Source organism: Crocodylus porosus, unplaced genomic scaffold (genome assembly GCF_001723895.1).
Source record: "Crocodylus porosus isolate Cpor-Errol unplaced genomic scaffold, CroPor_comp1, whole genome shotgun sequence".
Taxonomy (NCBI): Eukaryota; Metazoa; Chordata; order Crocodylia; family Crocodylidae; genus Crocodylus; species Crocodylus porosus.
This window is the reverse complement of record NW_017728942.1, coordinates 7377757-7392354: the sequence shown is the minus strand read 5'-3', so window position 1 is coordinate 7392354 and position 14598 is coordinate 7377757. Positions and strand designations below refer to the sequence as shown.

Genomic DNA, 14598 nt, shown 5'->3' with positions numbered 1-14598 from the left:
GCCACAGTCCCCCAGTTTTTTAATGAGACCAGGATGATGAGGATGAAGCGGCTGGATGCAGTGCTCTGCACCTTGGCAATCTAGGCCTCTGCAACAGAACCATTCTAGGTGGGTTAAAGTCGAGTAGTCCCAAGGCTGCTCAAATTTGTAGACTCAACTAGCTCCTAGCAACACCTATAATTAGACGCATCCAACTAATGCCCCTTCTTTGTCAGTGTGGGCACATGTGCCTGAAAGCTTGCAGAAAAATACAATTTTTTTTGGTGATTTCTTAGTTGGTCTAATGAAAGTTATCGTCTCTGAACCAAGAGGTCTAGAGTTCTGCATTTCTTTTTGTCTTAGACCCACATGGCTACCAAATACATCCCTGAAACATGGCAGATGCTGAATTTTAGCTGATTTTGGATTTAAACTTCATTGCTCAACAACAAGAAAGATTTCTACACCTCCCTGCCTTTCTGCCATCTGACACCACCGGGGGGGGGAATCCTGCCTTATCTGCATATTGAAGAGCAACTCACAAAGACACTCTCCTGGGCCCAGAGGAACCGATGTCCACCTTCAGCTTCCTCTCTGCAAAAATGAAATTTACTTTCTACCTATGGGGACTTTTTACCATCTTAAATTTTCCCCGAGTCTGAGGAAGGCATGTGTGCCCAAAAGCTTGCAGAAAAATATATATTTCTTGCGATTTCTTTGTTGGTCTAATAAAAGGTATCCTCTCTGAACCAAAAGTTCAAGAGTTTTGTATTTCTTTTTGTTTCAGACCAACACAGCTATCAAAGACATCTCTGATCTATGCTGTGCCGTCCAATCTGTCCAATAACTCTACAGCACAGCAACCAATTGGTTTCTAATGAAATGGCTCCATTGGGTACCTGAAGACAACTGCTGTCAGCATTGACACCTCAGCGTTCTGGATTGCTGTTACTCAAGGCAAAACTAAACCCTGGCATTTGGGCAATCTAAATCATGGGAAGAAAGCAGCAACGTTATTTTTTTCAATAATGCACTGCAAAGTGCTTTTCTCCTGGTGAATTCTAGTTTCAACAAAGACATACATTTGGAAGAGATCAACAACATGGTCAAGAGAGGTCAAGGTCAGGAGAGCAGGCCTTGTGAGGAGAGGCTGAGAGGCATGGGACTCTTCAGCTTGCAAAAGTGTAGGCTCAGGTGGGATTTGGTGGCAGCCTGTAAGTATATCAGGGGTGTGCATCAGGATCTGGGAGAATGTCTGTTCACCGAGGCACCCCACGGGAAAACAAGGCCCAATGGACACAAACTGCTGGAAGGCTGTTTTAGACTGGGCATAAGGAAGCACTTCTTTACTGTCTGAGTCTCCAGAGTTTGGAATAGACTCCCCGCTAGAAGTGGTGCAAGCACCTACTCCGGACAGGTTCAAGGTGCATTTGAATGACTGTCTTGTTGGGGTCATCTGACCCCAACTGATTTCCTGCCTTTTGGGGCTGGGGGCTGGACCTTATGATCTCGCAAGGTCCCTTCCAAGCCTGATGTCTACGAAATCTATGAAAACATCTTCCAAGCAATCAAAGGAATCTTTCCTCCCCGCCATCCCTTCCCAATCCTGCCGTTTCATTCATAAATAAAATAAGCCATTAGCATAGTTGGTGGTAGGCATTCCCTTTTATCTTTCACTTGGCTGAGAAAAAGACTCGCAACATCACGTTTTCAGAAAGTGAAGTGTGGTAATCACAGAATTGGATTTCATGTATTTTTAAAAGCATTTGCAGTAGCATAGCTCCAATCACTTTACAAAGAAATAGAAACACAGAGCAATTCTGAAAAAAAGCCACTTTACAGCTCCTGACTTTTTTTATTTATTTAGTTTTAAACATGAGATGAATGTGTTGGAAAAGACCTTGTTCTAAAGGAGATCTCAAAAAAGTAAGCAGCACTTCACTACAAGAATCACAGAGCCGAAATGCTTATTATCTCAAATAAGCCCGGATGACATTTGAGATGTCTCGACGTTTATTGGTCTGCCAGCAGTGTGTGGAATCAGCCAGTTCCTTTTCTCCTCTTCGTTTTTTTTATATATATGCTCAAAGTCCTTGTTCATAAAATATTTAGCAGAAGCTCTTCAGAGGATGATATTGCCTATGCTGAAGACCGGAGAATGGTTTACTGTGCTGCTGAGACAGATATCTTGCCACAAGAGAAATCAATGTATCTGATGGAGTTGAATTACTGCACCAAGAGCTCATTGGCTGGCACGCTTGCTTTCAGATTGAGGGTCTGGATTTGATCCGCGGCTGGTGGATGCGCTGAGCCTTAGGGAGTTGGTGGTACCAGCACAGTGTGGGTCTAGTCACGTTCCCGTGGGGGGAGGGAGGAGGGCTGCAAGGCACTCACCCCTTTGTCTCTGCGACATACTTGGATGGTACAAAGCAACGGAGAACTACGAGGATGGGAACACAATCAAATTAAGCAGCTAGAATGACTTGCAATTGGAGACTAGCCATGCCTAGTGCAACCTAGCTGTGCAGCAGCCTGCTTAAAAACAAATAAAATAGCCTGACTTTTCCCCCGGAGCTTTGTTATAACCTGTCCATCTCTTAGGTTTATGGCCTTTCTTGCTAATCCATATATCCCATGTCTGATTCCCCCCCAACTCGTAATACGTTCACCAGCAATCCTCTTACGTCTGCTTGACTTTTGTCTGCTTCAGAGCAAGTATTTGATTTTAACCTTTTCATGCTAGCCTTGCTATTTCAATGTGCCTCTGACTATCTAGTCCTTTACATTCTAAAACCCTATCATTTTTCCCTATTAGTTCAAAACGAGAGAGACCCTTTTGTTCCACCTTTGACATTTTTCACCCCTATGCAGACAGGAGCTTAAATCAGACTGTTGCTAAACTGTCCTCCTTTAATAATTTTTATGAAGAGCAGTTCAATTATCTTTATCTTCCTTGGGGATCCATTCAATTAAACACAGTCATAATGAGTGAATGGACACACAGCTTTGTAACCATATTTACATCCAGATTAATGGGAACCAGGTAAGATAACTTTAAAGCCATCAATATTTTAATACCTTGGCTTTTCATTTTGCTATCTTCAATGTCAGACACATTTAGAAAGACTAGAACAATTTCAGAGGCCGAGTTTTTAATTTCCTCCTCAGTTTGTGAGAAATCAGAGTTTCTACATTTCTATAAATTACTAGAACTTCTTAGAAGGGATTTCTTGTGTTTTTTCATCTTCACGGTCATCTGAAACACTGCACAGGACAAACCCTGAGCTGTACACCCAATCATTTACAGGAGACTCAATACATTTAATTGACTTACATGCATATTGCTGAAAAATCAGTCCATGGTCAATATTTAAATGATGATTCTGAGAAAGCACTAGTAAATATACCACAAGGAGCATCCAGCAATTAGCTACATCACCTTTTTCTCTTGCATTTACCATTCAGATATAATTGCTTTATCCAGTGCAAGGTGTAACGTTGGACGTACGATACGGACCTGTCTCTCACTGATATGAAGGCTCTGGTAGTTAAATCTACAGTTACTGAAAGGCCTCTTTTTATTGTTGGACCAGTGGAAAAGGGTCTCAGTGTAATGAAGAATCAGGCCCTGTATCAACAGTCTAGCAGCCCAGTGTCACGGGCGCAGTGTGACAAGTCGATAAACATCCAAGAAAATAGTCTGTACCCGGGGAATATATCTTGGCTGCAGTGGCTTCACTCGAACGGGTCAGATGTGTTAACATTTTCATTCAGATCTCATCTGCATTCAAACTGCTGCTGCAATTTGGCTCCTTCTCTTAATGAACAAACCTCAGCAGCAAAACTGACTTGAGGCCCTCGAGAGGCTTTCTGTTCGAGACTTCAGCCAAAACTTGCAGTACGGTTAGTAAACTTGCAAACTACAGCTTTCAATTTAGATTTAATAAGATTTTATGTTACTGAAAAAAAAAAAAACCCTTCATTCTAATTCCAAGAGCCAGGGAAGCAGCATAAAAGAACCACATGCCATCGTGTGAGGGTAGGCCTGGCAGTATACCTGCAACTCGGCAGCTTAAATTTACCATCTTCTCACCTGGAACACAGTTGTGGGACAATTAACACAGTGTTTCCATGTGTTCATTGCCTCTGCACCTTAATTTCTTAGAACTAAAGCACCGGGAAAGGGAGCACAAAATGCCTGCATAGTTTTTCGGTTGATCTGAGGTGATGACATCCTTTATCTCTCCCCTCCCCACTACCTCTCTTGCGATGAAAATGAGGAAGGTCTAGACCCCTTCTGTATTCTGCAGGACGTAGAGCAAAGTCCTCGCTCTACTGACATCCATGGAAAATAGCCTCACTGGTGATTTCTAGTGGGCCCTGTTGTGGCATAAAGCTTTGGGTAGTCAGAGGTGGTCCTGTAAGTTCCTGCAGGACTACGTTGTCTATGTCTGTTCTATGACAAGCGGACGGCAGCTTCAGCACTGTCCGGGATAATCTATCTGCTTAATATTCAGGTAAGTTTTGGGTTTTTTAAATAAGCAGAGCAAGGAAAGGTCAATTCTGCCCCTTTTCACGTTTGCAAAGTTGCCTAGATCAGACTGGGGAAGAAGCAAGAGGTAGTGCCTTTTTTGTTTTTTTTAAACTCCTTTTTCCTGTCTCCCCATCCATCTCCTGCAAGCTCTTCTTTCATCTGCCCTCCTCTTCAGAAAGCTGTTTCACAGAGCTTTCTCCCTCAGGGTCAGCTCTAGCTGAGATTATGCCCTGAGCAAGCCCACAGTCTGGGCCAGCTCCATTGGGCACCCCTGGTTTCTATTCCAAGTCTTTTAAATGCCACCAGGCCCTCTTCTGCCTGCTGTCAATTTTTTTTCATCCAGTTCCCTGTATTTACCAGTGGCCACCTTCCTCCTGCTCGCCGGCTGTGTTTAGGATTCCAGCTTCCAGGCTGAATGGAAATGTGTCGAAGCAGCCTGGTATCCTTAGGCCGTGTGCCGCCTGGAAGCAAAAAGGAGCCCGAGGTGTCTGAATGCAACCGGCAGAAACAAAAGTGCTGATCAGCTGGCTTTTGACAGAGGGCTTGGGAACCTGGAGGCCTCGACACACAGCAAAGGCGGCCTGCCGCGATTGACACCGAACAGATACACTCTGACATAAAACCTCCGCACCCTCACGCCCCTCCAACTGCAGCATCTCAGACAACAAGTCCACCCACCAGCCCTTTGTATGGGCTCTCTCACCCATTTGGTTTCGCTCACAGATAAGGAAAGAGAAATAAAATTTAACTAATCTTTGGAAGGCAGCGGTTATCAATCTAGTGGGCTCAGCACCATTCAAAAGGACTGCATTGCAATAATTTACCTCTGGAGCACGGCAGCCTGCACTTAATACTGGGAAGACCACAAACACTACGGTTCATTTTATCATTGAAGCTGGGCTTCTGTTTTCTCTTGGTGGTTGCTGTATTATTACTGGAATATCACAGTTTAGTATACTACCAGCACTGCTGATTATTTGTGACTTCAGCAAATATGACTGAAGTGTTTGACTATCCTAACTAATCACCAGGAAAAAAAAAATCATGATATAAGTCCTTCCTTCACTCTGAGCCAATCAGATTTGATCCTGGGGACAGAAAACTTCACTTCCCAGGCTAATTCAGATTACTTACCATCAGTAAGTGATGGGTTTTTGAAACAAGATACCCTACCAGTTATGCCAATCTGTCTTTTTTTATGCATGGGGTTTAAAAGTCTACATTTAGATTGCCCTCAGTAAAACATCTGATGCATTGGGGCACTGAGAATCATTTCAGCTAATCTGAGAAGGTGAACTACAGTTTTGTGACTTAAAATATATACATTTTTTCCCATCTGAAGGAACTGTACATTGTACAATAGCAGAAAGGAAATGTATCAGGAAACAAGGGGCTTTGCAAAAACTAAAACATGTCCCAACATTTCTTGAAACTCACAGCTTCCTAATTTTATCCATGTAGAGAGAGAACTAGACTGACACACAGTAGGGTGGGTGTCATATAATGCCCAAGAAGAAAGCAGTGTGTGAGAACTGGCATGAGAGTGCTTTAATGAAATACTGAGATTTTTTGACAAGGGCACTGTAATTGCGTACAAAGAATATATTGAAAGATTTACAGAAGTTCAAGATGCGTCTATTCCTCGACCAGTGGGGGACTGCTCTCTACAGGTATTTTCTAGGGCTTTAATTATAGTCTTAAGTTCTCCAGGGGCAGCCTTTCATCAAAACGCCAAACACAATAATTTTACAGACTGCTTAGGATTAGGACAAACACTGGATCAAACCTGAACTGCAGACACATGCCTCTAGACTTTGTGGAAGTTCACATCCAGCTCTGAATATACTTTCCAGAAGAGCCCTGAACACAAATAGCTCCAGACTTGTGGCACATTTAGATGTGAAATGGAGTCTGGCCTTTATACACAAGCAAACCACTGACAATCAAAACCAGCTACTAGTGTCTTGAGTCTCACCTCTCTGTCCAGTCCAGCAGCCACTGTGACAATGTCTCCCGTTTCACTGTTAATGGTAAACATATTCTGTGATGGACTCTGTGGCGTCTGAGTTACAATTCGGTATCTCACCATCCCATTGGCTGTAGTACTATCATCTGCATCATTTGCAGTCACTGTCATCACATAGGTACCTTGAAACAAGAGAAAACAAAATCTCAGTGACATTTCAGTGGATACAGAATGTACTGATTATGATGTGGGGACATGCACGTCACTTAGAAAGGTTATAAATAAGATATCCCATTTCAAATATACCTAGAAGCCCACTGTGAAAACACTATCCCTGTTCAGATTGGACAATCTTTCAGGATAATTAATTTATAACAGACTAGATGACTTCTCAAGGACCTTTACAGCTAATACGCTGTAGGTTTATTTCTACAATTTGTAATTTCTCAGGTAACAGGTGTCTTCTGCACTTTACTATATCTTTCCCCAAAGTTTTTTTTAATCTAACAATCAGTCCAGTTACTTTGATATGGAGGGCACTTCTAGAGTTTACTGGAGTAAAGGCCTCTTAGATTATAGACAGGCATTGTTGCATTTCTCTCAGGATAAAGCGTAATTGTTCAGATGTCAATGTTCACTGTCCAGAGACAAATCCTGAAAAGGTTTGTGAGATAAGAAGTGGTAACGGTTTGTCCTGGAAGACTATCAAGTGCATCTGAACAGTTGTCCTGGGATTGCATTGTTAAACCGATGATAGAAACGTGGCTGTGCATTTGGGTGGTCACTAAACTGGGGTGGACAAAATGCAGCCCGTGCGTTGGCTGCGGCCCACCGGGCCATTCTATCTGGCCCACGAGGCCCCTAAAAAAATTAGATAATTAATATTTATCTGCTCCTGGCTGCCTGTCACGTGGCCCTTGATGGCGTGCCGAAACTCAGTAAGCAGCCCTCCACCCAAAATAATTGCCTGCCCCTGCGACCAAACCCTTATTGGAAGGGTGATGTGTATACATGCCAACCCCAGGACTTTTCTATTCTGGGCCAAAGGTGAGATCTGCTTGCAGCCCTAGAGATCTCTGCAATCTCCGAGAGCACCACTGCCATGCTCACCTCGAGTGCATTATGCATTGGCCCTTGCCATTGTTTGCTGTCTCCAACTCCTGCAATTTTGCAGCCCATCACGGCAGCTCCTACCCCATTTTCAAGCAGAAAAAAAGACGTTTCTGCAAAGTGAACGAAACAGCTGCTGCCCAGCAGGAAAGAGAATCAATGATTTGGTATGTGTGGCCAGCAATGGAGTGAATCTTTGGTTTGTTTCTTGTTAATCATCAGCTTCTTCATTTGCTTTGCAAACCCCCCCCCCTACTTTCTAGATACTGTAGGGAGTGCAATGACAGGCTCATTATCACCGGAGTTTGGCAGCAGGGTGTTCTGTTAAAGTGGGAAATTATCATTATGATGGTAGAAGATGCTGCTTGATTGGATGGTCTCCTGCAGCTGCCTGGTCTGGTGTCCCTTAGAGCTGACAGGGCCCAGCTTTTCATTTGTTACTGCTGGTAGGAACGGATGACTGAAAAGATGGACGCATACTGCTTACAGTAATTGTCTGCAAGACTATACAGACACCAATGCTAAAGAATGGATGGGAGAAAGGGGAAACAAAAAGAGACATTGAAATCAGGGATGGACCAAGTTTACTGGTGACAGAAAAAACAGGAGCATCGATAGAAAAATGGTAGGGCATTGCTTTTGCATTGCTCATTTGCAAGTCATGTTCAGTTTGGGGAAAATTACGGCAGACTGGGACTGATCCAGGCAGAAGGGCCAAAGCAGCTCAGCAGGGATTGTGCCTGACCAAGGCCGAATGGGCAACTCAGTTGCTCCTCAAGTGGTGGTAGTACTTCTCCACTCCGCCAGCGGCATAAGCATCCATGCTGGCCACTGGCACATGCTGCTCACCTCACTGCCCCTTCTCACTCTTGGGACGCCCATATGCTCGCGCGCGCTAGCAGGGAGCACCTCTTACACAACATGGCTCTGTATATTCCCGGTGGTGCGACGCACCAGAGATTTTCCAGTAAAAACATTCCAGGCTGTTTTTAAAAAGTTTGTGGCAAATTCCTATGACGAATGCAAATCCTATTCTTCAGCAATAATCCCCATTCCCATTGTGAAACGAAAAACAAATGATTCAACATCCTTAACACTTCAGCTTTGATTGCGGGAAGGGTCACTGACTTGAAGCAGGGTCACAGAAGCTATAAATTGTTCTCCTTTCTCTTGCAGCATTGCTTTTCTTCCCCGGCAAAAACAGTTATGATGAGAAAACTGATACAAATAAAGAAGCCACCCCTTAGATAAATACTGTTACAGAGAAAAAAATGAAATAGGAAATATGTTGAATGAGGAGACAATTGATTTGGAGTTTACGGTATGTTATCTTCATGCACCGCATGGAGAAAATGTCCCAGAACAGAACAGCAAAATACGTGGGTAATGAAAACAGAAAAGGAAGAGAAAACAAGCTACATTAGGAAGTATATACCCAGTATTCAGACATCTCCAAAACAGCTGGCTCTGTTTTATCACTTAGTTTTCAATGTAAGAAAACCTAATAGCTGAGAGAGAAAAGCTGCGGTTAAATAGCAAAAAAAGATCCTTTTGAATACATGAGATGCCCGGACGGGAGAATTTACAAAGTGAGTAAAAGCCTTACTCATGAGAACAAATTGCTGATCTCCCAAGATTATCCTTGTGAAGGAGGAGTAAGTTGGGGGTTACTCCTTGTAGGGCTGGGCCCAATGGCTTCCTTTGCCCTTATGCTCATTTCCCTTTGCACCGCACTTTGATCACTAAAATAATAATAGTAGTGTTTCAGTCCTAGGACACTTCTTTATTTTGATTATCTTGAATCCACCCCCACTAGAGACTAGTTAAATGCCTCTTGAGTTGTGAACCAGGGAGCTGTGTTTCCTGCTGCAATCTGCTCTGATTCTCATGTGCCATCGTTATAATTTTCCATTATGAAATCCAACCTTGCAGGAAGAAAAAGCTTGGAAAACTTGACATTAATTACTAGATTGTAACTTAACAAGTGGTTCTGTGTAAGGGATGATGCATAGTTGCGCCATCCCAGGACAAGAGTACGGTGGGCATCAGGGATGCTGAGAGGGTGGCACTCCTCTCCTTGATCCCCTGCTTTGCTCCAAGAGGGAAGTGATTGGATAGACTTGTGCTACCAACCAGCAGCAAATTACTTCTGCTACCAACCAGCAGCAAATTACTTCTGCTGTATCGCCTCGTGTATGGATGAAGGTAGCCCACATGCCCACTCCCTTCACCTGCTCACATATTTCTAACCTATGTAGAACAAGAGTAGCAGCTGTAGTACTAGGAGATCTGCTGTAGTACCCATACTATGTCCCATGCCCAGGGAAGCATTGTATTAAGGGCTGATGTACAACCTTACCCTTGCTGTGTGCATTCTGCATTAGGCATTGTATAGATTTACCTCATCTTAAGCAAGATGCAGCTCTGGTTGGTCATCTGTCTTCTCCAGGTATCAGAGTATTAAGCTTAAAGGGAGTATACACTGTAAACATGCAGCAGGCTAAAACGAATGCCATGAAGACGCATGCACACACACATATTACATATGTCTAGGTAGAGCAAGCGAGAGGTACAATCCCATGGTATTTAATGTTTTACATAAGAAGTGCCATACTTGGTCAGACCAATGGTCTATCTAGCTCTGTCTCTGACTGTGGCAGGGGTGGATGATTTAGATATAGTCTCTATTCATTACCCGCCCTGGCATCCCATTGAAAGTTTAGAGAAGCCAGAGGAAGCATCTCCAAGCATTTCGTTCAACAGCCATTAACAGACTTATCATCTGTCTTCTATCTGCTATGTTAGTTCTACCATACTATACTTTTTGGTGACAATCTGCTATTGTCCATCTGATTGTTATCAGGTCTCCCAAATCCCAGGTGGGAATCCTTTTTCATACAATTCTAGCAGGAAGGCATTTCTATGGAGCTCAGCATTAGAGCATCCAGGTAAATATGTAGTGGCAAACTGTAGAGACTTTGCTTGCTTGAGGATATTCATTGGTGTCAACAAGACTGCTTACAGGAAGGAGAGCTCACCAAAGCCAGGGTTGTACAATCCAGCCTGTTTTGTGCAGGTGTATGAACTGAATGGGAAAAAGAAAATGTAAGAGACATGCAAAAAAAATGGCCACTGTCATTTTCCAGGTCTTCTCTATCCTGTATTACAGAGAGAGAGACGGTGCAAGCTCAATAAAGCGGGTGTGCAACCTGTGGCATGAGGACCACCAGTGGCACAGGCAGCTGGCAGATCAGGAAAGGAACAGGCAGCGGATGGGGCAGGAAGGAGAAGGCAGAGCAGGGAATCAGGCAGGGAGTACAAGGCAGGGAGCAGAAAGCAGAGCAAGAGATAGGGGCAGGAAGCAAAGAGCAAAGGAGGCCAACAGATCAGGCAGAGGAAAGGGACTGAAGTGCAACTTGGAGAGGGGCTCCTTTGTGGCATGTCTGCCGAAGAGGTTGGCTCCCCACGCATCTCCTCTTTACCACTGCAAGGTGCTCTTAGCCACATACAAATTGGGACTACAGTGAAATGATCAAACGCCAGTCCCATCTTTAGCTTTAGAAGCTGTCATGAGTTTCCGGTATGTATTCATACTACTTTGCCCTCTAGCATTCAGAGCTTGGCAGAAACAAGTTAAATTGTTGGATTTGAAAGGGTGGTGTACTAACACACTGTACACTGTATACACTGTACTTCGTTCAAATGAACACGTGAACTGATGGAGCACAGGCAACCGACTGGCCAAACCCATGTGATGTCTCACTTAAGAAACCCATAATCCAAAAAGGCACATTTGATATGTTTTCATTACACCTGACCGACTCACTAAAATCAGGTACCTCATATATTAAATAAAATACATATCTTAGTAAATCATGTCAATATTAAACCAAATAAGTTGCGTGTTGAATGATGCTTCCAAGAAAGTGGCTGAATTATCATGCACAGAGAGCAGTGACAAGCTTCCAGTACCTTAGCTCTTCATTAACTAATGTGCCAAGTTCATATATCAGCCAAGTTAAAATTAATGATTGACATAGCAAAGCCTCTCTGCCATTACAAGGGAAAACACCACGGACCTCACAGTACATCCCTTTCATTTCACAAAGATTGCAGTCTGCTGGACATGACTTTTGTCAGGGGATACATTTTTGTTTCAAGCTGATGAAGGTTAGCGCTATGAAACAGCATGGGGAAAGGATGTCTGTGTGTCTCTCTGAGGCTGAGGGCATTGTTTCTTGAAAATCCTCCCTTTGGACTAATCAGGCTTTCCATGGGATGTGCACTGTATTAGGAGGAGCCCTAATGAAATCATTAAGTGCAAGACTTATGAAACTCTTATGGCTGGAGGAGTGGGAGGTGGGGAAAAAGAGATTCTTAAAAATCCAGTCTTTACTCTAAGCCAGGTTTTGAAATGTGTTCATTTTGGAAATGAGACGGTCACTGTCCAGTACAGTCCTGCACTATGTAACAATAGCTTTGGGAGGCCCCTTGTATCTCTGAGACTTTCAGATCAAAATGAGTATATGATAAGTAAAATAAAAATAAAAAAGCTAAACTCTCGTTCCCTGAGCTACATGGCCATAAATTTTCAGCTCCATGAATTTTTGGCTTGGGATGCTCCAAGTCAAGGTGGGGTCTTCTTAGCTGAGCTGCTATCGCTTACAAAGAACTGCAGGAGAAATGCTACATCCATTTACATCTGGACCAACCCATTGTTTTCAACCTCTGGCCTCCGCTACATCCAAACCACCTCATTGCTGTGCAGTAAAAAACAGGTTTTCACAGTGCTAAGAGATAGCATTGTGCAAACAAAAACCTGTGCACAGTTGCTTTCCAAAACTCCTTGTAAACGTGGTTCCTTAAGCTTGATTGTTACAATTGCATTATAATTAACTTTCCCGCACTAAGATGGGTAAAAACAGGATTGATGTTCATTAGTTAGACTTAATGCATGTTGAGAGAATGAGCTCATCAAGAGACTAAACGAACCCCAGTAAACCTTCCGCACTGCCATTTATGCCTCATATCAATGGGGGGAAAAATCCTTTATCTGTGCTACAAACAGACAAGCTAGAACTTCATGCCGTTTTCAGTGTTGATACTAATTCTTTATTGAGCTGTGTCTTACAATTTATGTTTTTAAATGGCTGGTAATGTTGCAGAATCATTAAAGGTTGGTTAACCTTCCAGTCTAATTTTGACCTACAAGATACTTAATTAAATCATCCCCCCATAGAAAAGGATTGAATCATTATGTGCAGACATGTAGTGATGATCATATTACATTAGATCTTCATTAACCCAAGTTAATAATGGCTTTGAACTAATGGAAACCTCCCCTTCCTCCCTGTTTTTTCCCCCAGATTGCAAACTGCATGTAGCGAACAGTTAATATGCTGACAATTGTGTAGAGAACAGAGCAATTTGATGAAGGAAAGTCTATATTAAAAGCAACATAAAATGTGCTACACTTCCCCAAAAATGCCAACTTATAATTCAAAGCAGGATCTCAATAACAACTGCATGGGCCACATTCCCAGATCCTTTACTTATGATGAACAGCATCTTATTCATTCAAAGGAGATCTTTCTCACAGGAAGGTGAACACAATCTGGCCCTGAATTTGTACAACAGCAAGCACAATGGGATCCCAAATGGCTTGTTACAAAGTAGGACAGAGATACCTGAGCCAGCTTTAAACTTTTGTTTCTTATCAGGGTAAATTACCCTGAACCCCTGTTGCTGTGGCTAGACTGCTTGAAATATCTGAGCTATCTTGCTGAGAGTTAATATGGGCAGGTCTATACTTCAGTGCAAATGGTCATATCCTAGCTCCTCCGAATACTGCACTAATACACATACTCCTCTTCCTACTTCAGTATTAACTCCTGAATATTGCTTCAACACTGAAGACAGTCACCCTCTTACAATTTCATCTTGTAGGCTGCTCCAGCCCATCATTACTAAGCACCAGATAGTCTTTCAGTCTGGTTTCTAAATGACGGATCTGTATGAACGCTGCGCTCTAACTTTGGGCTCCCTGTTGGTTTCTGTATTTCAGTGGAAGAGTGAAATCAGCAGCCGTCTTGCTTTCCAAATGACTTGCTGAGAAGAATTTGCTCATCTCAAACTCATGGCCATTTGCAAGATCAGACCATGATTTTCATCCATCACTGCACACATGCGCAGCGCCAATGAATCCATATGGATTTACATGAGCTGTGAATCTAGCCTGGGGATACTGGGTTTTGGCAGGCAGGTTATTTCTAAGCATCAAGAGAATAACAGCAATCAGACAAGGTTATTCTCAGGGAAATTATGTTTTGGGGCTTGTCATTTTTGATGATAAACTTTTACGTTTGAAATTTGTACGGCCTGACTATGGGTTGTGTGAATGGGGCATCCCATGGCTGTAGCCATGTATATTTGATATACCAAAAGTGAGGGAGTTCACAGAGCACTGCAGAGCCTAGGAACCACCCTCTACATATGCAACAGATATAACTACAAATAAAGCCTTGCTCTGCTATAGATGTTTTCTGTCAGTTGATCCAATGCAAAAGAGACGAGTATTATGATCCCCATTGTACTTGTGGAGAAATTGGGGCACAGGGTGATGGAGTAACTTATGTACGGTCATCTAGTAGGCAGGGGCAGTGCTGGGAGAGAAACCTGGGTCCTGAGAGCCGGTTTAGTAATCTAGGCACAAGACATCATTACCACCAAAGTTAATAACAGGTCATAACATGAATCCAGAATTAGAGGGGTCGTGAATAAATAAAACATCATATTTTGACCTAGAAACCCATATGATTTATGTATCTCCTTGGACAAAATCCTGGCCCTCTGAGAAAGCCAAGGGAGCATTGCTATTGATATCAGTTGGGCTCAGATTTCATCCTGTGTATTTTGTCAGCCAAAGCTAGGCAGCCAAAATCTGCAATCCTGATCCTTTAGAGTTTTAAGAAGCAGATATCAGTTTAAGGATAGACCCTGTGAAAGCGAG

General features: G+C 43.0%; 1 protein-coding gene across 1 annotated transcript in view; it reads right to left on the bottom strand.

Moving 5' to 3' along the window:
• Positions 1-14598, bottom strand: part of CDH4 (cadherin 4) — a 611276-nt gene that overhangs the window by 102070 nt on the left and 494608 nt on the right. Inside the window, exon 7 of the mRNA XM_019548218.1 lies at positions 6489-6661. Within this exon, the coding sequence (XP_019403763.1) occupies positions 6489-6661 (173 nt within the window). The remainder of the gene's footprint in view (positions 1-6488; positions 6662-14598) is intronic.